At 40.9% G+C, this 26255-nt stretch overlaps 2 protein-coding genes and 1 non-coding gene across 5 annotated transcripts in view; all 3 read right to left on the bottom strand.

The window, feature by feature from the left end:
• ppm1bb (protein phosphatase, Mg2+/Mn2+ dependent, 1Bb) overlaps nucleotides 1-886 on the bottom strand; it is a 50634-nt gene extending 49748 nt beyond the window's left edge. The window contains exon 1 of one of the 3 annotated variants that reach the window (XM_046068091.1): nucleotides 490-886. The gene's annotated coding sequence lies outside the window, so the exon portion shown is untranslated. The remainder of the gene's footprint in view (nucleotides 1-489) is intronic. The other 2 variants (XM_046068093.1, XM_046068092.1) reach the window with 2 other exon arrangements.
• An 8198-nt stretch (nucleotides 887-9084) lies between these two features.
• Nucleotides 9085-9178, bottom strand: trnai-uau. Its single transcript has 2 exons — nucleotides 9141-9178; nucleotides 9085-9120 (listed from the first exon to the last, which is right to left on the bottom strand). It is a non-coding gene; the product is annotated as a tRNA-Ile (tRNA).
• A 4755-nt stretch (nucleotides 9179-13933) lies between these two features.
• The window catches only part of mta3 (metastasis associated 1 family, member 3), a 29567-nt gene continuing 17245 nt past the window's right edge, over nucleotides 13934-26255 (bottom strand). The window contains exons 14-19 of the mRNA XM_046068521.1: nucleotides 24723-24945; nucleotides 22838-22930; nucleotides 22574-22735; nucleotides 21959-21990; nucleotides 21750-21868; nucleotides 13934-14120 (exon numbers count right to left, since the gene is read on the bottom strand). Coding sequence (XP_045924477.1) covers nucleotides 13949-14120; nucleotides 21750-21868; nucleotides 21959-21990; nucleotides 22574-22735; nucleotides 22838-22930; nucleotides 24723-24945 — 801 coding nt within the window. The 3' untranslated portion in view covers nucleotides 13934-13948. The remainder of the gene's footprint in view (nucleotides 14121-21749; nucleotides 21869-21958; nucleotides 21991-22573; nucleotides 22736-22837; nucleotides 22931-24722; nucleotides 24946-26255) is intronic.

The following is a 26255-nucleotide window of genomic DNA, read 5'->3' as shown; positions in this document are numbered from 1 at the left end:
TATAGCTAGTGTAACGTTAGCCTATACCGTGCTAGATTAGCTCACTTGGGACCAGACTAAGAACTGGAGGCCAACGTGTCGTTAGACTGTTAATAATTAGTATTGCTTTAAAATATGCCTCATTCAGAATTGGCTTGCTAACGCCGGCGGTAACAAAGTTACTTTGAAACTTAAGATGATGGGTTAGGTTTTATTTTGGTAAATGGTCTGTTTGTACGCTGACGATTAATGTTATTGCAGAATACAATTTATGTTTCATGAACCGAGGTATTGTTTTGGGAAATACGTTTGTGTGTTAAATACCAATCCACTGACCACATGCTTAACTCCATTCCTCCTAACACTGGTCCCTCTACGGAAAGGCCTAGTTTGCTAGTGTGTTGATATGAGCTAACGTTAGCCGACTTGCTAATGTTAACTAAACGGTTGGAGCCAACGCAGTTCCCCAGCTTGTCAAACTCAAGCTAATGACGTTAGCATGCTACTTACGTTTTCCTGCTGCTGCGAAGGTAGATCCACTCTTGAATGTCTGCTGAATTCTGCTTTTGTGTGAAGATATGTCGGTAACCTAGCTATCTACGGAGCTAAATTTAGCTAGCTAGCTATGTTATGTTTCCTTATTTGACAAAAAATGATCGAGATTGGCCTCAGATGAGCGGCGATAATTCCTTTCTCGGTGGTTCCCTGCTTGGACAGCGTTGATTTTTACGCATGTTTGACGCCAGTTCTGTCTCTCACATTAAATGAAGACAATTTCGATCCTTCCAAAAACAAATATGGACACTGAGAATTGGTTATATTATACAACACCGACAAATCTAGCACTTTCTTCAATTGAAAGGCCAGAGCTATCCTTCGACTTTGGGTGCTGAACAAGAGGAGGTGTTATTTTTGGCATGTGCACGGTGATTGGTTACAACGTCTGGGCGAAACATCAATTAATTGGCTGCTTCTTCTGTCAATTAGCTCTGCCCCTGTCCAAAACTACATTTTCATTGGTCTATAACCGGAGTTCTGTGACGCGCTAGTTCTGTAGAATACAAAAACATGATTGCTGAGAACCAACATTGGCGTACACCGAAGCTAGTCTGGGTAAGCGGAGTCAATGTACAACACACCGGGTCGATGGACAGCAATCTGGCAGCTATGACTAGAACAATTAAGTGTAATTAAAGGTAGCACCGTTGAGATTTAAAAATTATTTCATCCTCTTCTCATGTTTGGAAATAACCGCACAAACTAGCACTAGTGCCCCGGTGTCAATAACAAGCGCAACCTAGGGGTTCCAGTGGGATACTTCAACAAATGGAAGAAATTATCCATTCTACTATTATTAACTGGAAATTAGGCTATTTGAAGAATTTACACATATGTATTAGGTTTCACTCATTCCGATGCACATTTAAAAACTAAACCAAGCATGACAAAAATCTAGTCTTAGGGCAAGAAACTTTGATGACAAGGATGACAAGGATGACAAGACACTGAAGGATCGATTTAACTGTCCAAGCCCAACACATGTTCATCAATTATCTAAATGTAACCACATCCAGGGATCGTTTCTCAAGAGACTTAGTCTCATGTTAGGTGATTATTGCCACCTTGTTTAGGTGAAGCAGCTCCTTCTGTGGGCATATATGTGACTGATTGTTTAATTCATGACACTATGTGTTTATAATGAGTCAAAACTTTATATGTCTTAATTTAAGGAGATATCACCTGTTCCAAAATGTGTGTCTTTTAAAACTGAACAATGCAAGGCCAGTAGTTTTGACTCTCTTGCGCCTTGCTCTCTGGGTGAAGGACTTAAGACAGTCATAGCCAAGATCACATGCTGTTCTCACATGTAGTCTTGATTATACTGTACAAAAATGTCTTCTTTATTGTGTTCACTCCTTATCTGGTTTTCATCATGCAGTTCACCTTGTCTGGGACAAACTGCGATGTTTGAACATTGACCATTGTGTTACTGTGCGACATGATCATTTTCTGCAGACATCAAAAGAAAGTACACAGTTATCTCTCCATTGATCTGGATTTCATAGGGGATAGTAATTAATACTCCCACACTCTTATATTACAACCACTGGGGGATTCAGACATGAAGCACTCTACCACTCTGTTGGATGTTTTTTAAAGAGGAACTCCAATTTCAGAGCACAACACAGAGTCTAGTTAGGTGGTAACGGTGGAAAGCCAATAGAGGAAGGAGGCACTCAAATGAGCCACAACACACATCTGCAACAACAAACTGACACTGTACCCAGGGCTGGATTACGTATGAGCACTACGAGGAACTTCCGTCTGGGCCACGGAAATATCAACAGGTTTTATTCCAGCTTAGAAAACTGTACATATTCAGAATGAGAATCAGCTTTATTGCCAGGTATGTGTACATATACGAGGAATTTGACTATGGATTGTACATTACTCACGATGTGCTTACTCATACAAAAATACAAAATTACACAGACTTCAGTGTAGATAATGCAAATATACACACTATGAACAAAAGCAATATAGACACTTTGACAGATGAGTGAGCAGAGTGCAAAGGATGCAGGAGTATGTACATTTCGGAGGTGGATGTGATACACAAGTACATATACATGCATACATGTACACAGTGCAATTAAGTATAGTGCAAAGGATGCTGGTATACAGTATCTACAATATGACAATATAACAGTATGAACAGCACTGAAATAGAGAGTGGTGAATAAATATTAAGTGGTAACCAGTAAACAGGTGGCTGATTAGAGCCAGAGTTACTGGGTTATTGCACAAGAATTGTTCCTGACACCTGAGTCAGAAATCAGCTGTTCACCAGAGTGATGGCTTGTGGGAAGAAACTGTTCCTAAGTCTGTTGGTTTTGGCGTATAGTGCTCTGTAGCGCCTACCAGAGGGGAGAAGCTGGAATAGATTGTGTCCGGGATGAGATGGATCTGCAGTGATGTTTCCTGCCAGTTTCCTGACTCTGGCAATGTATAAGTCCTGAATGGAGGGCAGGTTGGCACCGATGATTTTTTCTGCAGTCCTGACTGTCGGTTGTAGTCTGTCCTTTTTGGTGGCAGATCCAAACCAGACAGTGATGGACGTGCAGAGGACAGACTGGATGATGGCTGTGTAGAAGTGGATCAGCAGGTCCTTAGGCAGGTTGAGCTTCCTGAGCTGGCGCAGGAAGTACATCCTCTGCTGGGCCTTTTTGATGATGGTGTCAGTGTTGGGCTCCCACTTCAGGTCCTGGGAAATAGTGGATCCCAGAAACCTGAAGGATTCCACAGCAGACACAGGGCTGTTGAGTATGGTGATGGGGGGCAGAGTGGGGGGGCTCCTCCTGAAGTCCACGGTCATCTCCACAGCGTGTTAAGCTCTAGGTTGTTCTGACCGCACCAGAGAGCCAGCTGATCAACCTCCCGTCTGTAGGCCGACTCATCACCGTCCCGGATGAGGCCGATGACCCTTGTGGCGTCAGCGAACTTCGGGAGTTTGACAGATAGTCCTCTTGAGGTGCAGTCGTTGGTGTAGAGGGAGAAGAGCAGTGGGGAGCGCACACACCCCTGGGGGGCACCAGTGCTAATAGTCCAAGTGCTGGGTGTGATGTTCCCCAGTCTCACCTGCTGACTCCTGTCAGCCAGGAAGTTTGTGATCCACTGACAGGTGGAGGCTGGCACAGTGAGCTGGGTGAGTTTGGTGCTGAGGATGTCTGGGATGATGGTGTTGAACGCCGAGCTGAAGTCCACGAACACGATCCTTGCATATGTCCCTGGAGAGTCGAGGTCCTCTGACCTGTTAGGCCTGTAGGCAAACTGCAGGAGGTCCAGCAAGGGGCTTGTAATGTCCTTCAGGTGGGCCAGCAGTGTGTCAGAGGGGGTAGGAGACTGTTTGAAGATGGTGTTGGAGTGGGGGAGAGGTGTGACTGTGGGCTTTTCAGACCTACAATAAAAGCCATTCAGCTCGTCTGCCAGTAGTTTAGTACCAGCAGTGTTGGGGGATGGTCCCCTGTAGTTGGTGAGTGTCCGCAGGCCTCTCCACACTGACGCAGGATCGTTGGCTGCAAAGCTGTTATTTAGCTTTTCAGCATGGCTTCTCTTTGCTGCTTTGACCTCTTTAGTCAGTGTGTTCCTGGCTTGGTTGTACAGGACTCTGTTCCCACTTCTGAAGGCCTCCTCCTTGGTCTGACGAAGCTGCCTGAGTTTTGCTGTGAACCAGGGTTTTTGGTTGTTGTATGTGCGGAAGGTTTTAGTCGGCACACACGTCCTCACAAAAACTGATGTAAGATGTCACAGTGCCAGTTAGTTCGTCCAGGTCAGTGGCTGCAGCCTCAAAAACACTCCAGTCAGTGCAGTCAAAGCAGGCCTGTAACTCCAGCTTTGACTCGTTGGTCCATCCATATTGAACAGAGAATGGGAGGAATGGGGGTTTAATAGAAGGCCAACAGTTCACTTTTGCCACAGGGCCACCTAGCAGGTTAACATAGTACCTGCAAGAGACTGACACCTTGGCCTGATACAGCAGACTGCCTGTTTTGGAGGAGAAGCAGGAAACAATAAAGATGTTTTTCATTGGGAAAAAAAAGATGTCAAAAGCCAAAATGGGTCATGGATCTGCAGCAGGTCTGGTGGTTCCACGTGACATGATCAGTACATGTTTTGAAAGAGGTCAGCCTTGTACCACAGTGAGAGACTCATTTGGAACGCTCTTCCAAGAGAATGTGTTCCTCATTTTCAAATAATCTTTGCAGCTCATGAGTACAGAACATGATCAACTTGAAAATATTGTTCTTTGGTGAAAAGTTAAAGGTACAAGCCTGTACATTTCAGCAAGAAACATCTAATCACAGAGCTTAGAATTATTTTATGTGCACTGAATTCAATGTTGGATTATGGGTCAGTTATGGATAAGTTCAACAACTATGGTGCTATGTTTTGCATAGTGCAACAACAAAGCACTAACAACTGACTTCTTCTCCACAGCAACAGTGACCAAGGCTCACAGGTATTGTAGTACTTTGAGTTTGTCATGCCAGACTGACAGAAAAAGCAAGCTTGCTCAGAAAGGAGTTGAAATGTTTAAAACTGGCAGCCATAACATAGACCTATAGGACTGTCACATTATCAACATGTTGAGAAACATAGAGGATATTAGTAAAATGAATATTTGAAATGGGAATTGTGAACTGGGAAAACTACTTCTGACACCACTTGCTTCTCCCATTTTGCAACTCTACTGGATTGCTGTGTCTGTCTTTACCCAGCTATAGGCCAAGTGTGCGGAGGTGTAAAAGTAAGGCAGAGTTTAAACTTCTATTACAAGCTCTCTTTTCAAAGAAAACTTTAAACTGTATGTCACAACTGAGTGCTACACCATGAATGCCTTTGTGCAATTCATCTCGTCAAGGCTACAGTGACATGCAAAAGAGTTACACTATATTATTATACAGTATAACACTGAAGTGAGATGCAGCGAGCACGAGCCTGTGACAGCGGCTCTTTCAGAAGAGTAGGGCTGACTCTGAATAGTCGAAGATTCAATGCTTCGAAGGGCGGAGCCTGATTCGACTGTCAATCTCGCAGTCGAAGCTTCGCAGCAAAACGAGAATCGTGCCATTTTGGCTATATGGGGGTGCTCAACGTCTGATTTTACATAGAACTACCAGTTTTCTCCCAGTAAGTTAATATACAGCCTATTACAATACACATTTCAATGTTTATTGCTGTAAATAAACATGTAAAAAGAATAAAACTTACGTTTTTAAAGTGCGTAAATAAATCCAAAATTGTAACCCTAGCCCTGGGTCGTCAGTGCGCATGTGTAGGCGTAGCGTGTGTGTGTGTGTGCGTGTGCGTGTGCGTGTGTGTGTGTGTGTGTGTGTGTGTGTGTGTGTGTGTGTGTGTGTGTGTGGTGGCAGCAAAGGAACAGTTGCTGAAGAGACCGAGCCCCAGCTTCACTGGTGTTGTGCCGAGTTGTCCACACTTCGCGGGACTTTCTGATAATTTATCACCGTTGATGAACCACACAAAGAATATTATATTGTTTTGAAATAGCAGGCTACTTGAAATAGACCTGCAACGTGCGTTCAGTTGTCGGCAGCACGGCATGGACGCTAAAATCTGCAAGACCAGTGAATGGCTGGCAAGAGAGAGAGAGAGAGAGAGAGAGAGAGAGAGAGAGAGAGAGAAAAGGTTCTTCAATAAGCCTCAGTTTAGCTGGAAATGTACTGTGTAAGTTAAATGAATAGAGACTGCAGCTTTGCTAAAACCATAGACTGTATATGACAAAAACACACATGATAGTCAGTCGACTATAGGCAGGACATGACGATTCTGATTCGACTATGTAAATCCTTAGTCGGGGACAGCCTTACAGAAGAGGTATGAACACTTTAGCCTATAGATGTAGTCAGGAGGGTTCTTTTCAAGCATACTGAACCTGAACTTACTGTGCAGTATAAGGGCTTATTTAAAAAGCCTGAGCAATTCTTGTACTACAAGTATAAATAAAGATGATATTTCATTCATTCAAATAAAGAAATAACAAAAATGTAAAATAAAGAAAAAAAATGTAGGCTGCAGTCAATAAAACTGGGTTGGGGAGATTAAAGTATAAACAAGAGTGTATATAAAGATGTTTAGTTAGATAGTGTATCAGTGGATCAGAGTTATGATGATGTGTGTGTGAAGGGAAAACAGGGCTTATCTGTTGTCATTTTGTGTTTCTCCCTGCGGATTAGACTTATTTCTTATTAATGAAAAACTCATCAGATATCAGAACAGCTCACTAAGGAACCAACCAGGGTTATGAGACACAGGTCAGACTAAGACCCCGTTTAAATACTGTGTGTGTGTGTGTGTGTGTGTGTGTGTGTGTGTGTGTGTCTGTGTGTGTGTGTGTGAGCATGTTACACACAGTTAGAGAGTGTGAGTGAGCAGAAAAGAGTGGTATTTAATTTTCCAAGATGGGGGATTACCACTGGCAGAATTTGATCATTTTGCTCTGATCGGGATGTTCAATCACAGCTTATCTCAAATATTAAACTCTCTGTCTTTTGTCCCCTTTCCCCTCAATCCCTTGACACACACACACACACACACACACACACGTATTTCCACACATACAGACGCTTGAGCCACTCCAACTGCCAAGCTTCTCATTGAGTAAAGTGGCCCGCTGAGCCTACTGTCAGGGTGGGGTGTGTGATTGTTCAGCCACCTGGTCACCTCAGGGGATGGGTGTGGACGGGGGAGGAAGAGTTGTAAGATGCGGTAGGGTGACGGAAGGGGGTGGTCTCTGGTGGGGCTATGCCAGGCTTTAGCGTCTTATGGAGGCAGCTGAGGAGAGTAAATTAAAAAACTGTTACGTCTAATCCGGAGCAGAAAGAACAAGTGGCACACACAAAATCTGATCCCTCATGTTTACATGGATCTAGATGAGCTTAAACACGCACGCACACACACACACACACACACACACAGATGCCGACAACACATGCACACACTACATTCCCTCAAATGATATGCACGCATGCACTTACATGCATGCATAGGCACATATTCCCTGCTGCTACATAATCTGTGATTGTGTCCCAGGCCGGGTAGAGGGAGGGAGACAGAGAGAAGGAGGAGGGAGGGAGGGACGAGATCCCTGATCTGCACTCTCATTTTCAGCCTGGAGAATCTGCAACGTGGACATCTGGGTCACATCATTAGAGCAATCTTCTGCTTGTTCATTCCCAGCTTTAAAGGGCTTAGAGTGACAGACCTGCACACAAGCTTTCACACAAAGCACACACACAAGGATACAGATATATACAGCATGTAACAGTCGTGAGCAGTGAAATAAATCATGTCTAAAATTGATGGCTGATGGGTGGGGTCTTCAGTGACACAGATGTTAAGATACAGTAAAGATATTAAGCAGAATGCACATGCTGTTAAAACAAGGTTTTAAACTATTTTTGAATAGTTGATATAAATATGTCACTAAATAGATTTTTGAATATAAATAATTATAACACACTGTCACACTGATCTGCAGAACTCACCTGTCAAAATTTTCTTTTACCTTTGCAGTTAGAAAACGCGCTTAGAGCCGCAGAAGCTCTGGGCTCCGTGTGGTGCAGCTGCACCGCACTCTTGTGGTGATAAGCTGGTTTCACAATAAAGCAGCAGCTCCAACTGTCGACCGGTAGGTGGCGCTACTGAACAACTTACCTGAAAGGACTGAAGCTGCCAAGAGCACCTTTGTCTTCCACTATATTTATCTTTTATTCTTTCTGTGCTTGTGTTGCAAATGTAACAACCTCATTTCCATTAAAGGTTATCTTGTAAATGTTGTTGTTTTTATTGTAGATGTAGTCACAGCAGGTGTGTATAACCAGAAAATGATAGCCTATAAGAAAAAAAACCTACATCCACAAAAATGTTACATGTTAGCAGTTAAGGAGCTATGGCCAACTAGTGTTTTTTTTTAAAGCTTCAGTGTGATATACGTCTATTTTATATTTATTTTTTTAAATTCTACATGTCTCTTTTTATATTATCTTGTCTTTCTTTCTCTATCACTTTGATTTGCCTTGTTGTTGAAAGGCAAATAAACCTGCCTTGTCTTATGTTTGGGGGAGTTTTATTATACACAACAGTACAAAGAATACTAAACTGCATGTTTGGATTAGTGTAGCCTATTACCTCAGGCAATGAAAGAAAACTTGTCCTTCAGTCATGAGAATATAGAATATTACACAATCAACATTACACAATCACGCTTAACTGGATATATTTGATGTCGAGTCCTAATGACCTCTTCTTTCGTTATATTGACACAATCCCGCTTTAATTCTATCATATTCCAGTTTAGTTCAGTATTGAGTGTCCGGTCTGTACTTTATTTCGTTTTCATCAATGAAACAGTTGACAGGAACTAAGAAGACAGTGTGTTTATCATGTGCGTTTAGAGGTACCTGAATATATCACCACAATTGTTGAGGGGGGGGGGGGTTACCGTGTGACGTCATCACTACACAGGAAGTCCCTCTGACTCGGCTCGGGGGTTTCGTCAACAGGTGAGGGTGAGTCTAAAAACTCTGCTCCAGGTGAGGCTCGAACTCACAACCTCGGCATTGCTCTGCTGAATACTGTCATATAAGTACCGCGCGCTAACCGATTGCGCCACTGGAGCTTCGTAGTAGCGCGGGCTGGAAATGAGTTTAAGACTGACAAACGTCCATGTGACGACAACACGTTTTCTAATTTGATTTTTCTTTGTTTTTAATCAACGTAACGTTTGAAATAATGGAGACTGGATGAGAACGTCACGGGCCGCAGGTGGTCAGAGAGTCCAGCAGCTTAATTACCCACAGCCGATTTATGTGCTGCGTTCACGTAGGCTACCTCTCACAAAGCTTCCTTCAACAGTTGTTTTCTGTCTAAAAGTATTTTTTTGTGTTGACTGAGTATTTTAGAAAGGAAAGAAGGATAAAATATCTCAGCATCATCATCACCACTTGCAAAATATTTTACACGGGATAAAACAAACGGCAAAGTAAATAAAAACTAGACGAAAAATCAAAAGGGGTGTGAGGTAAAACGCAACTGCAGATTTGTCACTAATAACTTAATAACTAACTATTTGGGTGAAGTAATACAAGGTTTGTAAAATAATGTCTCTGGTAAAACACAATTTAAAGAGGTGGTAATATGCTCATTTTCAGGTACATAATCTTATTAAGGGGTTGTACCAGAACAGGTTTAGGCTAAATGGTTTTATTTTCAAAAAACACTATATTTTTTATCATACTGCTCATTGCTGCAGCTCCTCTTTTCACCTTGTGTGTTGAAGGCTTCGTTTTAGCTATAGATATCTTTGTTTTAGCTATGGAGAGATGCATCTTGACTCTACATGATCTTTGTTGTGAGTTGCACATGCGCAGTTCCTAGTTAAGGACCATTAGCCAATCAGAAGCAGAGTAGGGCGGGTCGTGAGAAGCAAGTAAACACGGTGGTGGTTCAGCTATCCATTACCACTTAATTCCTATATGATCCAATACCAAGTAATACCCATGCCGGTATTGCTGATACCGATACCAATACCAATACTTTTTACATATTTTATTTCTAGTTTAATGTGACCTCCCCACTCCGGTTTCTGTATTTATGAGAGAAATAAGGAGTAGGCTGTAGCCTTACCAATTCAAAATAATAGCTGCATAATGACAAGACATCAAACTACTGTCATATTCTTTAATTATAATTAAAATATCCTGCTCAGAACTGCCGCTTCTTAACATCATCCTATTATTGTGACAGACTTAATCTCAGATGTTTAGTGAAGTTTGCGGTGTTGTCAAAGTATTTCACTGTCTTTGCACACACATTACATAGAGCAGCATTATTGCCTTCACACCAAAAAAACAGCCAGACGTGACTGCTTTTACAGTCAGCCAGAGTCAGTATTCAATCGCGGCAAATGTAAAGAGCTGCAGCGGCTCAATACAAAGAAGCTCCGTCACAGAGCCGTAGTGCAAGCATGAGTTTGACAGGCAGAAGGAAAAGTAGTTCCTATCAACAGAGTATAATTAGACCATCCTGGTGACAGTAACGTTTACCAATGACGTTGGTATCAGAAATATCGATACTTTAGGATTGATCCGCACATCACTACTGTGTATCCCCTTAGGAGCTTATCAACAAGGACTGGAGCAAGAGTTTCAGAGTTGTGAGTTATTAATTTGTAACAAATGTATCTTTCATCCATAAAGTTATAGCTGAGCACTGTCTCTACATCACAGTAACAACTTTATGTCAATTGACTGCCTTGAGGGTAGCTAATGTTTGGAAGGGAGAGGAGAGGCAGCAAGCGGACATCTTGTCACTGTGTGCTGCAGCAAAGTGTTTTTCCACCAGTGTTTTTGAGGGTGTGTGGGACTAGCCGCTTGGCGAGTGTTATATCATGCCTGTGTCATCACAGGGAAGAAAGGGAAACGGCTGGACTACAAACCGGCTGTTTTCAGGCAGTTCAGAACAGCGTTTTCTGTGGGAGATGGGAACTCCCTTTGGGCTGGACTTTGGGCTTTTTCACTTTGCAAACCTGTTACATACACAAAAAAGATATATAACTCAATAAAGGAGAGGGAAAAAAGCTTACAAGCATAATACCACCTCTTTAAAGCAGCCGTTTCTTAAAAAGACCGCAAGATGGGTCTCCATATAGTGCATTTTCTTTTTAATGCCAACTTTGGGACATTTGCCTCTTCTCCAATGTTAAAGAACCTCAGTACTCCCAAAATCAACTGGAAATATAAGCTACCAACATCACAAAAACATGTATGATGTAAAAATGTAAAATACGAAGAAAAACTAATTTAAGTTTTTCCACTTTCGATACACAGAGCACAAGTGACCATGTCCCAAACTAGGATATCATTTTAAAAAATTAGAGCAACAAATGATAAGATGGGACTGTTTTTGTTGTTTTTGCAGCCCCACATTGTGATTCAGACCAGTAAGACAAATGTATGTTCACATAACCAACATAACTGTGAAACCAAAAAAAGATGACAAGTTTGAGTTTATCAGAGAGTGAAAATATCAATGCAATATCATACTAATGAATCATATCCTGTACATTTCATTTTGTGAGATGAAGATCTTCTCCTGTTTCAACATAACAATGCCCCAGTGCACAAAGTCCATAAGGAAATGATTTTCTGAGTTTCATTTGAAGTCAACTGACCTGCACAACCCCTTCCAACACCTTTTGGGATGAACTGGAATGCCAACTGTAAGCTACAGGCCTCAGCGCCCAACACTTTGTGCCTCAATGAGAACAAAATCTTGTGGATAGCAGCATATTAATCCCCATGTCTTAGGTTTCCGCAGACGTTTGGCCACTACAGTGTATATACTATCTAAAAGTACTCCAATATTGAGTCAAATGTGCAGCTGTTACAGATGACATGATGAACATGTTACATCTACTGAGGCTTTTTCTAATCCCCTGTAGTCCCACATGCCTGTAGCTGAAATCCAATTACAACATGTCAGGTTCAATCTAAATATTGCTGTTCACGCTCTCCCTCTGTTTCTGATTTTCACCTTCAGTGGGAATCACAGACTGTAAAGAAAACATGGTGGAAACAACAACACCCAGCAGTTTCAGCAGGCAACACACACACACACACACACACACACAGTGAAGTAGCTTGAGGCAGGTTGTAAGCCTCCAAGAACATGATTTATGTTCTGAGCGCTTTCCTCATTCCTCAACAACTGTATCAAATTGCATTATTTTGTGGGGTATTTCTCGGCATCCTCACAAAGGCCACAGTGTGTATCAGGACCCATCTATTACACTCCCCCTCAAGAGCAACACAAAAAGAGACAGACAGACGGAGTAGGTGGCTGGGAGAGGGGGCAGGCTGTCAGTATATAACATCACAAAATGACTGGACACCATAATCTCTGTCATTGTTCTTGTTTTTTTTATTATTATTATTATTCTTAGCATATTCATAATTCAACACATGACATACAGGAAACACTAACATAAACATTCTGAATGAAAGAGAAAAAATCATGTGACCCAATCGGTCAGCAAGAGGCTCTCACCTCAAAGACATGCGGCGGCGATGCCAGTTTTAAAACTCATAATTAAACACACCTGAAGGCTGGACGGGTTAACCTGCAACCTTTTGAGGCAACGCCTTCTGGCAATATTGTCATGCAGCGGGGGAGAGAGAGAGAGGTCTGACAACAGGATAAACTTGACTGTTGGCTTTAAAGATCAAATGCAATGAAGAACATACATTTTAGCAAACAGCTGCTGGCAAAGTTGCTCATCCTTTTGCCTAAAAATGTTGCTGGTGCATCGCAGCCTTGAGGAAAATATGACAGATCCATGCCCTTTTCTGCTGCAAAGGAAGTGCTTTAGTACCCATGTTAGGGCTAGGTAGGTACAGTCGGCCATAGAAATAGGATGAGTAGATTTACAGTGCTGTAATGAGATATACAATATATTATACACTGGCTCATGAGGGAGGCTTATGCTGTTTGATGTAAGCTGGCTCTATTTCTTTGCCTTGTTATATTTTCAGACCTGCAGATTTGTCATGAATAACTGACAGCTTTTTTGGGTGAAGTTATAGAAGGTTTGTAAAATAATGTCTCCAGGTAATCATTCTTCAACACCGGCTCCAGCTCACTGATTTAAATTTCAAGAAGAGCGTGAAAAAACTGCAGGTAAAACACAATTTAAAGCAGCCGTTTTATTAAAAAAGCCGCCAGATGGGTCTCCATGTAGTGCATTTTCTTTTTAACATTAACGTTGGGACATTTGCCTCTTCTCCAATGTTAAAGAACCTCAGTACCCACAAATACAATCCCACCCACCCCCTCCCTTCCCATCCCATCCTAATCTAACCCCATGCCCCCTCCCAAAAAAAACCAACTTTATACAAACTGATAAAACTTCACAACAATTCACCATCAACACAAAGGTCACACAAAGTTCCGTCATTATGTCCATCCATAAAAACCAAGAACAGCACAATTCAACATCCCCTCGTACTGACACACACACACGCACACGCACACACACACACACACACACACACACGCACACACACATGCACGCACGCACTCATGCATACACACACACACACACACACAAATACAGTATGTACACACACAAACACATTCCCAGGGGATTAAAGACAGGCAGCACTTGCAGTCAGGTCAAGTGTATGTGTCTATTGCATCACGGCATCATCACATCCTTCTGTTGCCAAACAGTTAAGATAGCTTGTTTAAGTGTTGTCAAGGATTATAACCGTAATTTTAAGGACAAAAAGCAAAGGAGGGTTCGAGGATTTAATGAGGAAAATTGAAGGAGGTGAGAATTTGTTAGTGTATATGTAGTAGGGGTTGGGGAGGTCGGAGGGTCCGCGTCCAATCAGTCGTGGATGACGATGGGGCCTCGCATCCTCAGGCTGGGGTGAGGGTGCGGAGGGGCAAGGACGAGCCCCTGAGGTGGGCCCTGGGAGACCCTGCGCAGGGTGATCTGCTCGCAGGGCTGCCGGCAAGCGTGCCTGAGCTGGGAGCGGGACAGTAGCCGTCTGGCTCTCCTGGAGGGGTGAAGACAAGACAGGACATAAGTGCAGAAGAAGATACACTGATGCAAAGCAAACATCAGTATAAACTTTACCTTGGAAACATTAGTTTGTATCAGAAACAGTCAAGTAGTAGACAAAATAATATAAAATAATTTCAGCAGTCAGCCCAATGACTGTTTCCAAGGTCAAGGATGAACCTTTAATCCCAATTTTTAAGACAACATCAACCTTAAAGCACTCAGGAAAAATATATGGTTCAATGACAACTGGGCAACTCCGTCTGCTGAGGAAAATGTGTGATCAAAAAGCTCTAGAACTAACTCTTGTGGTGACATTGTTCATCAAAATGAGCTAGAGTTGATTTGTGAGCTAATTATTTTTGGAATACTTCTTATTAAACCTATGTCAATCCCTATTTTGTAATTTCCTATTTCCAAGTTTGCATCATGCCTCCTTCTATAGAGCCTCTGTTCCCATATTTTATGTAACTTAATATGTTTTCTTTTCCATTCATGTGTTCTTTCATCAGTCTTTATGAAAAGCATGTTCTGCAGTTTTCTGCTGCTGTGTTAGATGGTCACATTTGAACACTGTCATTTTAAAGCAGCATGCATTTGTTTGGCCACCTGGTGTCAGCAGAGCAAGCTTTAACCTCAGCATTGGCATATTATCATCCATATGTGAAGTTGTTAAGTGTTAGCAAACACTAATTTGAAGTCATGTTTTGTGTCCACCTGATGAAACTCAAAATGCACAGTCTTTTAGCTTTATTTTGGTAAAAACTAAAAGCGATCCGCCTCTTTAGCTGCTAAATGCTATGCTCATCAGGTAGTGGTTAACTAGGCAAGTAGCACACAGTGAGTTTTAGAGCTTTTTCCCCAGAAACAGCTGCCTACTGTGGCTGAAAATCAGAATCAGAATGACCTTTAAAGGTATGTGTACACATTTGAGGAATTTGACTCCGTTTTTACATTACTCTTACTCTGTGTGGACTCAACTGTAGGTGGAGAGAGCACTCAGAGCACAACATATGTTGTGGCTGCACTGCATTCTGGTCTGTTGAGTTTACTGATATAAAATAAAAAAATTATATCTGCCTCTGACCCATGGAAAAAGTTAACTTACTGTTTAAAGGAAAGGTTTAATATTTTGGGAATTACCCTCATTCACTTTCTTAATAAAAGTTACATGAGGAGATACCACTCTTTTGTCTACAGGTAATTATGAAGTTACCACCAGCAGCCAGCTAATGTAGCTTGTTCTTCAGATTTTGTACGGATTAAGAAAATAAATACAAGATATAATTGGTCAATTAGTGAGCTATGGAGCTTTTGGAAGTGTTTTGTTAGCTTTTGAGAGTCATGCTAGTTGTTTTCCCTTCCTGTCTTTGTGGAAACAAGACACATCTAAAACTCTGCAAGAAAGCAATTCTTGCATTACAAAGCCTAATTGCTGTTCTGTGATTTGGGAAATTTGGGCTTTTAGATTTGATCTTTAGATTGTTTTGATTTATTTTCTTTAACCTGTTTTAACCACGACATCTCTGGAGATACACTGTCTCTTTTACAAGACACGCATGACATGCTTGACTATTTAAAATTAAAGTTTCATTCTTCATGAAGCATTTTATTTTGGTCTTTGAGTGCCTGATATTTCACATTTAGCAGGCAATAATTCATGATTGCATCTTTATGCTTCAGCAAGTTACAGTAGTTAAGCCTGCGGATAATGTTTGTTTGAATACATTATTTATATGTAGCTGATCACAGGCTTCTAGCTATTTGTCATTACTGCAGCCACCTACTACTACTACACATACTGCCATGTTATAACAACAGCCTGCAGTAAAAAGGGTGCAAATACATAGAAACAATGGTGAAACTGGCTTTCGGATGTGGGCTTTATGAGACAGCGTATTTGTCGTGTATACCATTGGTTTACCAGCAGTTGGACAGTGATACATGCAACTGGACTTAGTAGTTAATCACTTGATTGTTTGGTTGTAAAAATGTTGTAATTACTTGACCTTTTATTTTGTTTTTAGCAAGGTCTTCCTATCGATGGTGTCTGTTTTCTGTGTTCAGCAGACATAAAAAGCAACAGCTTTACATGAGGTGTGAATTGTAAAGCCTCACCGGCAGTAACCAACGCATTCAAGACATAAGATGGAAAAAGTAATAAAGCGAGAGGGCAGAAAAGTTCACTTTAAGGGCATCAAATTGAGGTTCCGATGAGAAAGTAAATAGAAGCAACCATTTTTTTCTCATTTCAGGAGGATCCACTAAAGCAGAGTACAACATTTATTGAGCACCAGGATTAGACTTACTAATACACATCTCTGTTGTGAGGTAAGAGAGAGGTGCATCTCTGCAGGATTTTCAGGCTTATAAAGGAGCTCTGTGGTAATTTCCAGACTGCAGTTGGCTTTGGGCTGTGACAGGAAGTCTCTTTTAACAGGCCACAGCAACCAACAGCACTAAAGCCAAGACCATGGGGCACACTCACAAATATTGGACACAGCACTAATGGAATTCATTTGAAGGCAAATGCAAGATACATAACCACAATGTACTGTATGGGTGATTGTTCGCGGTTCCCTTTAGGCTGTCAAGAAAAACACTTTGAGATTTAATGCACAGCAAAGCCCTTTTGACATGCTCTCATTTTCACTGCTCTCTCAGCAGCACTGAAGATGTTTTTTTTCGTGAAGAGGAAAACACATCAGCTCCCTCCAGATCCCTGCTGGTAATAAAAGTAAGCACTAGAGCACTCATGATGACTCTGATGTACATTATGTACCCGTGCATCCATGGTAAATGTGTCAGAAAGTACATGCAACAGTACATCTACACACAGATCTTTCAATGACACAAAGAGCAGCACAATGAGCGCTGATATTGATTATTACACAGGATGACACAAGGATTGCCACTTAGAGTTAGAGCAGAATATAAACTGGAGAAAAGATTTGGCTCTGCTGGCACATTATCTAAAGCTCTGCTGTTTGTCTGTTCAGCTGCCTGTTGGGAGAAGGAGAGCAAACATGTAAATCCACGCTCAAACATATAAGGCTGTCTCATTTACATTTCTGGTTCTGTTTCCTAATGTTTGCCATTTCAGACTCTTTGTCCTGTTATTTTTCTGTCCACATTCAGCTTTTCAGTCTTGCATGTTAGTTACTTTGATAGAAGAATGACTCAGATCCCGTACTTTAAGTAAAAGTACCAATACTACAATGTAAAAATACACATTACAAGTAAACGTCCGGCATTCAAAATCCTATTTAAAAGTACATAAGTATTATCAGCAAAAATGCACGGGAAGTATTAAAATTTAAAGTACTCGTTTTGGAGAAAAATCTTTGCCGGGACTGATATATTATTATAAATAGTATTATTAGATGCCCTGCCCTAACTAGAGACGTTTTATAGCCTATGAGGATTTTCACTTGGCCTCCAGGTCTGAAAAGTGCAGCCGATGCAGAAGTGCCTTAAACCTACATTCTTTGTAATGACCAGCAGGGGGCAACTCCACTAGTTGCAAAAAGAAGACGGATTGTGTAGAAGTCATTATAAAAATTACCCTACTTCTCACTTGATTTATTACCTCAGTAAACATTTTCCTAATGAGCTTATGGTATCAATCACGGGTTTCAAGTCTTTTTCAACACAGTATGATGTTCATTTTGTAAATTATGGTCCCATTTAGAGTTAAACAGATAATAAAGCAGGGCATGCTTTAGGCGTTGCTACCTTGTGATTAGATAGAGGCATAGCAATGCATATTCACTGCACCGTGTGCATTTAAATGAATGAATGAATGAAACCTTTATTAAATTAAATAGCTGTGAACTTGTTTTTGAGTGCTGCCTGTGTTTTCTTCTTAAAACTATGACACTTTCACAGTGTGTTTTCGGTTCATTGGTAGTACTCTAGGGAGTCAGCTGTTCATTTCTTCCGGAGAGTACATATTGTTTTAAGCATATTTTTCGCTAGCCAAAATTAGCATACCAATTGATATGTGAATGTGAATTACAGATGCACCTTGCTAACAAAGGTAGCTACTAAGCGTTTCCCCCACTCCTCCCCAGCTCCACCCTCTGGTCCAACTAGGTTCACTTCTGGCTTAAAAAAACAAAAACCAAGATGGAAACGGCCAAAATGTCAAACTCGAGTCTTCAAAATGGTAGTCCACAAACCAATGGGTGTCATGGTGGCTATGTTTACTTCTTTAACACAGTTTATGTAACCAACTTCGGGGTCAATCCCTGCCATAAATGTGAATAATCTTGACATGATTAATGTTGTAGGAAATACTAAATAAACATGTTTTGCTACATACATTTGTAGTCATTTCTGTCATTTTTGGTTGTTAATTCCCTGACTTTTCATCTAGTAGCATCAGTAAGCTGGCATTTTGATTCAGAGTGAAATGTCTCAACAACTATTGGATGGATTGCCATAAAATTACCCACAGAATTATGACAGTATCATGATAATTTGTTGTTCTCCTGACGTTTCATAAGCTTCATCATCAGGTTTTATGACACTCTGTAGCACACAGTTATGCTAAGAAAAGTGAAAACTTTTTGTTTCCGTCTGTCTCTCTTGCCTCCCTGAATAAGTAGGAGTGATCTCCCACTCCTTCTCTCTGCTCTGTGACACACTGTGTTCTTCATCACATTAAGAGAGAGAACGAGTAGAATAAAGAGACAGAGAATGGGAGAAAATGAAACTTCCAATCATTTCTCATTAGCAGCAGCCTTTCAGAGCAGATCTATTAATGTCTTCTATTCAGAAAAGCATTTATTGTCTCTGCAAGGAGAAGGAATGACAGTATAATATTACAACAGGGACTGTATTAGGAATGATGCCATCTCTCTCACACACAAACACACAGCCATGATGATCTTGGTGGTAAGTGAGTGATCCATACGAGTGCAGCCATGGTTAATGTGGTGCCTGGCTCCTCGCTGGCCCATCTGCACCAGTTAGCTGCTCTAATTTTAGCCCCGACGGTCGGAGGGCGGCTGTGAGGGCCGGGTGCAATGGCTCATTTAGACACAGACTTAATGGAAGAACATCTTTCTCTCTCACATACGGACATACAAACACTGAATCATTATCCGCGTATGAGTGTCTATGTATGTGTGAGCAAAATAAAAAGAAACAGATTTTTTTATGTGTAAAACATAAAGGCATGTTTATTCAATTGTATATTCAATCATTTCTACAAGAAAATGTGTACCGATGATCAGTACTTGCAAAGAGAAGCCATGAAAGTGATTAAGCTGCTGTTTGGGGTTCTTGAGACATTTGGATCAGCAGTTTTTAAAAAGACATTATTTCCAAAATGTGCTACCTGTATTACAGCCATTTAGGAAAGTTATTTGTTCACAAGGCAAACAGAAATCTGTATCAGCCTACATTATTCAGTGAAGCATAATATTGGATGACGCAAAGGTGCTTTTAATGGAGGAATTAGTCAATTTTATCTCACATTCATTTGTTCAGCATTAACTAAATGCATCATCAAATCTTACATGTCTGCCCACAGTTGTATTTCATTCAGTTTGAGTCTTAAAACACTGATGTCTCTACAAATGCAGCATGTAACAAGACTAGAAGTCTACAGCCATGCTAGCAGGTCTGTCAAGGGTGTAATCAGGCACAAGAGTGCTTTAAACAAAAGGTATGATATTTACTATGTTCACCATCTTTGTTTAGCTAATTAATATCTGCTGAATTGTACTAAACACAAAGTACAGCTGAGGGTGACGGGAATTTCATTAGTTTTGTGGTTATAAAGCAAGCAGCAACCTCCAAGGCTAAAAAAATTAAGCCAACGTGAAGTGGTACAAAGAAAATTGGTCTGTATAGCTAATTTCCCAGATCATGACAGCTGTATGGGGGGTGCATTTTATATACCTTCCCCTTTTAACTTGTATTAAGGCTTAATGTTATTCATAATTAAAGGATGGTCACTTTGAGTGACAGATGGGTGCCATCCCAGCTGGCTAGCCGCAGCAACCAGGACTATATTCAGCCCACCAGCGCGCCACCTCTTTGCCCATTTTAATAAATAATAATAATACATTTGATTTATAATGCACTTTACATTTGAGGCAAATCTCAAAGTGCTTATTTTTGGATTAGCTGTGAGTTAGGCATGTCAGACACTGCCAAGATGGCGAATGTCGGAGGATTTTATTGGGTGCCCACATTGATCTTTACTATCGCTCCTCAGAAACCTATGGGTGACTTCATGGTGACTACACCCATGTTTTATATAGTCATGGTATTTAGTAGTAAACCAAAGTATTGGACAAATTAATCTTTTGCTGTTATATGAAAAGTTAAGGAATCAACTAAGTTATTACAATTTATCCTGAGGGGACCATGAATGTTTGTATCAAATTCTATGAAAATCCATCCAAAAGTTGGTGAGATATTTCAGTCATCTGGATCAATTTGGTGGACTGACCGACCAACATTGCTATGCTTAGAGCCACGTGGCAAGCTTTGCTAAAAAGTAAGTGAAATGATCTAGGCAGCAATAACTGAATGCATGTAAACCTGGCAGTGAAGCACTAGCATAAAAATTATACAATTTATTGTAAAGGCCAAACTACAGCCTCAAAAAACCAACTCAGCACGTCTATGTTCAGGGGCGTAGCCAGGACTTTTACTCAGGAGAAATTCTGAGGTCACAAGTTGAGGTTCCCCCAGCAACCCCATCTATAAAATTGTGTTAAATTATCATGTAGGTTCCTGCGGAAGCCCAGTACTGATATTAAATGTCATTTGGTCCTGCAGTGAGTATCAGGCTGTGCTGTCATAAAGCTACTGAGCCTTCTGACAGGTGACACAATACTCTAGCTCTGACCTAATGCACCTTTAAGCTGCCTCCAAATTCTACAAGCAAAGAGCAGACAGTGTCTGCTTTGTCTTAACCAGACCTAATATCTATATTGTATCTGCTTAGGCTGATCTAGAGTGGCTGGCCCAGGCGGCATGAAAGGCAACTTCATCTGAATGACATGGCCCCTTCTGTTGTCTAATAACCATCACTGAATCCTGCAAAGAATTTAATTTTTATTGGTCAGAAAATACTGAAAATCAGAAAAATGTCAAACTGTAAAATATAAAAATATCTTAACAGGACCTCAATGTCTGCAATGGTAGCAATAGTCCTGTCTATTTTCAATCAGTGTCTTCTGGGATACATTTTTCCCTGTGAACAAAAAAATATCTTAATTCAGTTTGTCAAAATTGGTGCTTTTCTAAGCTACATGACTGTTTTTAAGTAAATCTTTTATTTTTTATTCAAATCGATTTTAAAATTTTGAAAACTAGACCAAAAGACTCTGCAGGCGTCCCCAGGCTGCCACTCAGTTTCAAATCAATGGGTCTGTGTGAATTTAGGCACACATGTTTTGTGTTTGTGTGTGTTGGTGTGTTTGTGCGCACTGCACAGCAGTCTGAGGTCACCACCACCAAAAAAAACCCTCAGTGTCCTTTTCTGCCACACCTCAATTACTTGTCAGCTTTCTGCTCTGAGCATCACTTGCTTTCCCTTCACACACGCATACACACACACAGTCAGCTAATCAGAGGTCAGAAAAGGGTCACCTTTGCTTACCTGGTCTCCCGGGTGACAAGGAAGAAGCTGTCATCAGGGGCATCAATCCAGTTGGGGCGTCTCTTGCGGATCATCACTCCGCCTCGGGTGTTTCCACTGCTGCTGTTGCGGCCGTTATGCTGCAAAAAGACAATTAATGTAATCTTATTACAAACAGCAGTGATGCAGTTGTACAGGATATGTTAAAAAAACAAGTATAAGACACCTACCAGGAGGGGTCCACCTGTTGTACATGGGTTCTCTGCAAAAACAAGAAAAAGATGCACAGTATGCATGAGAGAATCTGTCAGTTGTGAATAGTATTGATTAGTTTATTACTTTTCCTAGTTACAAGTGGTGCAACAAATGACTGTGTTTCAATTTCAGTAAAAATAGTGAAGTTACCAATAAAAAACAAAGTGTCAGACTGAAGTTGAATCATCCAAATTATCCAAATGACCCCCATCTGCTGATTCGTTTTCATTAGAATTAGTTGTCATTCTCTCCAACGAGCTAGTTTAGATAAGAAATGGCAGAAAAGGTTATCAACTTCGGGTGTATTTCCACTAATTTGATTTTATCAAGCAAAAGGATGACAAGAACATTGGCTATCAATACTGTTTGGTCCTCGAGGTTAATTCACATCATAAGTAACTTAGTTAAAAGCAAGACGGGACGCATTTTCCAATTTTTGGGGGGGTTTAACAGATGTAATACAGGTTATGACTTTCTGCTTCTAGGCGGGATTAAGTTAAGCAACAATTATTGAAAAAACAAGTCATAATTAACTTTTGTGGAATTAGTTCAGCTCTGTTTTTTAAAGAAATGCATTTCTGTGTGTGTACCTGAGCGTCTGTCTGGCTCAGCCCTGCTGTGGTGATGGTAGCTGCGTTTTCCCAGCATGCCGTGGGGGCCGTGTGGGAGAGAAGAGAGGAGGCGTCGAGGGGGAGGCGTCTGCAGGCCCGCGGTGCGGTGGGAGCGAGGGGCATGGGCTGCCGGACGGGACTCTGGAAGAGACACCACACTGGAGCTGCATCAACTGGCTCCTACAGACCATCTGAATAACATCTACTCATATTCCTGTGATCTGACACAGTACAGTGATTTACCTAGAAACTGCAGGACACTGGTCAGAGTGCTCCTTTGGGCGGCTCTGGTTTTGGGTAGGCGTGTTCCATGTCCTTCCGACACCCTTAACATGTCTAAACCAAACACACACATATACACATTTTACAAAGCAGTACTGTGTCTCTCTGACTTCATAATATCGCTCTATCTACTGAGATACTGTCTGACCATGAATACTAAACACTGTTTAACATTTCTGCAGAATAAAATCAGTCCTATTTACACAAGGATGCATTATGTAAATGAAAATGACCTCTTTTCGTGTTTAAAATGAATGCAGAGGTTCAACACAGGATGCAGGAATCAAGTGAGTAAATCACTCTGCGGTGTTAATGTGGTGACTTACTTTCAGGGATGGCACGTCCACTAAAGCATAATCTCTCCCACATGCACATACAGAGATGTAAGTACATGCTTACATGCACACACAAAAGAAAAAACATATTGTAAAACACACATACATTAAAATATGAAGGTATTATGACAGCAGGTGCTGAAGGTTGAGTCCATGCTGGGGGGGAAGGCGTGCCTTTTATGGTTCCTCCGAGTGTGGTGGAGTTGATGGACATATAACACGGGACACATGAAGCACAAGGACTCAGAAGAGATGCTTTCAGGTGTGACTTTATTGGAGGTCTACGCTCACATTCACACAGTGATGAAAGAAAAGAGCAAAAAGAGGTAGAAGATGAGATGAGAATATTGCAACAGTTGTTAGAAAATGAAAGAACAAGGTAGCAAAGTGGAGGGGAGGAATGGCTCTACATGGCAAATCCTGTCCGCAGGATTCCAAGAGAGAGGAGGCAACACGATGGATTCATATGAATATTGCATGATTTGAACACAGAAGAGCAGCTGAGCGGATGGTATGGTGAGGGAGCATCCAAGAGGACATGGTCCAGTTGGTGACTCCATGTGGATAAGCCTGATCTGCAGTGGGAGATGTAGCCAGTAATAAAGAAGGCAAGAGCAGCTATTTATTCTTTGTACCAGGCAAATAAGGTCCTTACTTCATCTTTAACCGCCCTTCTTTCAAGTGTCATCAGTCTAAAGCTCGTTATCAACCAAAACAGTTCATTTTGTCTAATACACACAAAAACACACATGATTAACAGCATGAGATAAAATGTGCGCGCAAAAAGGAACAGAAATGTGTTTTTTTTTTCCTTTTAAAAGGGTGAGGGCAAACACACTGAAGCTGAAGTTCAGAATTTACAATAAACATTCGTGGCTGATACAACTCGCTCAGCCATGACAGCACAGAGCGGGCACGCCTGTAACAGGGGCGCTGTGCAAAAAAGTGCTTCTCTTAGTAAAATACATTTTCTCTACACCGAACTTCAGCAAATATACGGCTCAGACTAGAATATAACTTCATTTGGATCGTATTACAGTCCACTTGTTAATGACAGATGCAAAATCCCTTATCTGTGTATTTTTTTTTAAGTGTGCGCAGGTGTGCTCGTGCAGAACAGCCCTGTTTAACCAATAAATATTTGTGTATAATTTGGACAATGGCTTTCAGTTCACAGTGAACAAGAACCATAACTGATAAAAGAATTAAAAAAATAAAAACACGGATGAAAAGATGATCAAAACTCATAGTTATGAGGACAGGCAGTCTTTATTGGAAACAGGGGGTGGGAGAGTACAAAAACCAAAATAATAATAATAACAATAATAATAAAACAGAAAGAGAGACAGACGGGGGCAGAGACAGGCAGAGATGGGGGTTGATGGCGGGGCAGTCAGGGTGAGGAAGGGTGGTGAGTGTGTGTGTTTCTGTATGTCTGCATATGTTTTGTCTTGTCTGCAGGTGTGTGTGTCCATAAGGCAGAAGTTAGGAGGAATTGAAAGAGCTCTTACACTCTGCCTTTATGGCCCCACAGTTAATGGGGACAAAGGGCCGGCGCGCAGCACGGCGCAGCCTGATGATGTCACGGCACATGTGCCGGGCCAGCTTGGTGAGGCGGGTGGCCTGCAGCAGGAAAGCCTGCTTGGTCTTCATGGAGGATTTGGGGCTGCCGCTGTTTCGCATTGGCACCATGTGGTTGGATTGGCGAGGACCATGACTCCGTGAGCGAGGCTCCTGGTAAGGAGGGAGGGGACAGAGAAAAGGCCACTGAATACAGTTGTACAGTAAATATCTATCTATCGAGATAGATAGAGATATATATATGCATTTTAGGTGTTTTGATAACAATCTATTTTCTTAGTCAGGTTCTTACTGTGAGTGATGTGGTCCCACATTAACGGACCAACAGGTTTGGTTATTTTGCATGAGAGATTTCTCTATTTGGGTTTTGTCTCTTCTCACTGGTTTGAAGTGGGCGGGGCTCAGTTTTTGAGTGTTTAACTATGTAAACAAATACCCAATGATGATTTCCTCCAGCTTTTAATTCTTGCTTATTTAGACAGGAATACTTACTTTTAGAAATACTATAAATAGATATGAAATAAAGTTTTCAGGGACTTTAAAACTTCAAAGAAAATACCTGTTCACCCCACGTCCCAGTCCATTTCTTTTCCCATTACCCTCTACACAGTTACAGTGGACTTTATTTTTAAAGTATGCTAATGTTCAAGACTCACTGGAGCTGTATAAGTGAATTTGACAGCTGTTTACATGAACAAAATACCAACATCATGCTTTAGCTTTTGAATGACAATGAAAAAAAAAAAAAAAAAAAAAACTGTCAAAAAACAAAAAAACAAAGTGTATTAGGTATGCCTAAAACGAATAAAGTCAAATAAAAACAGCCCAGCAATAAATCATACCTTCATGAAGGTTAATACATCCCATTTTTGTTGAAATAATTTTAGAGACATATTGCCTCAACTGTACGATCATTTTGGAGGCTGCAGTTTGTGGTGCTGTTTTGCCGTATATTTTGACCACCCTGTTTATGTGAATGCGGGAAACTACAGCTTCCAAACGACCATAAAGTTGAATCAGTACTTTTTCTAAAAACAATGTTGTCCAAACATTTTAACCTTCATTATAGTAGGATTTATTTCAGGGCTGTGTGTGTGTTTATATATATATATATATATATATATATATATATATATATATATATATGATACAAATGAAAGTTGAATGTATGTAATTGTTACAGTTACTATGAACACTGCCAGCTGTAGACATATAAACAAAATCTTTTAACTAGTCCGTTTTCCCCACGCAGTAAATGTGTAAGGCATGTGAATTCATTAACAGCTAATATGTGAGATACAGTATGTGTGGTTTTGAGCTCACTGAATAATTGATGCTGACAGATCACCTATATACTGTATATAATGTAAAATATTAAATAGCTGCAGTTGTGTGGATTTTTAGGAACTCCTTTACAGTGCTGTATTATATTTTTAGGTGATAGGTGGTAAACACGTTTTGAG

The sequence above is a fragment of the Micropterus dolomieu genome, linkage group LG14, assembly GCF_021292245.1.
Source record: "Micropterus dolomieu isolate WLL.071019.BEF.003 ecotype Adirondacks linkage group LG14, ASM2129224v1, whole genome shotgun sequence".
Lineage (NCBI taxonomy): Eukaryota > Metazoa > Chordata > Actinopteri > Centrarchiformes > Centrarchidae > Micropterus > Micropterus dolomieu.
Note: the sequence above shows the minus strand (reverse complement) of the source record. Positions and strands in the feature narration are given on the sequence as shown.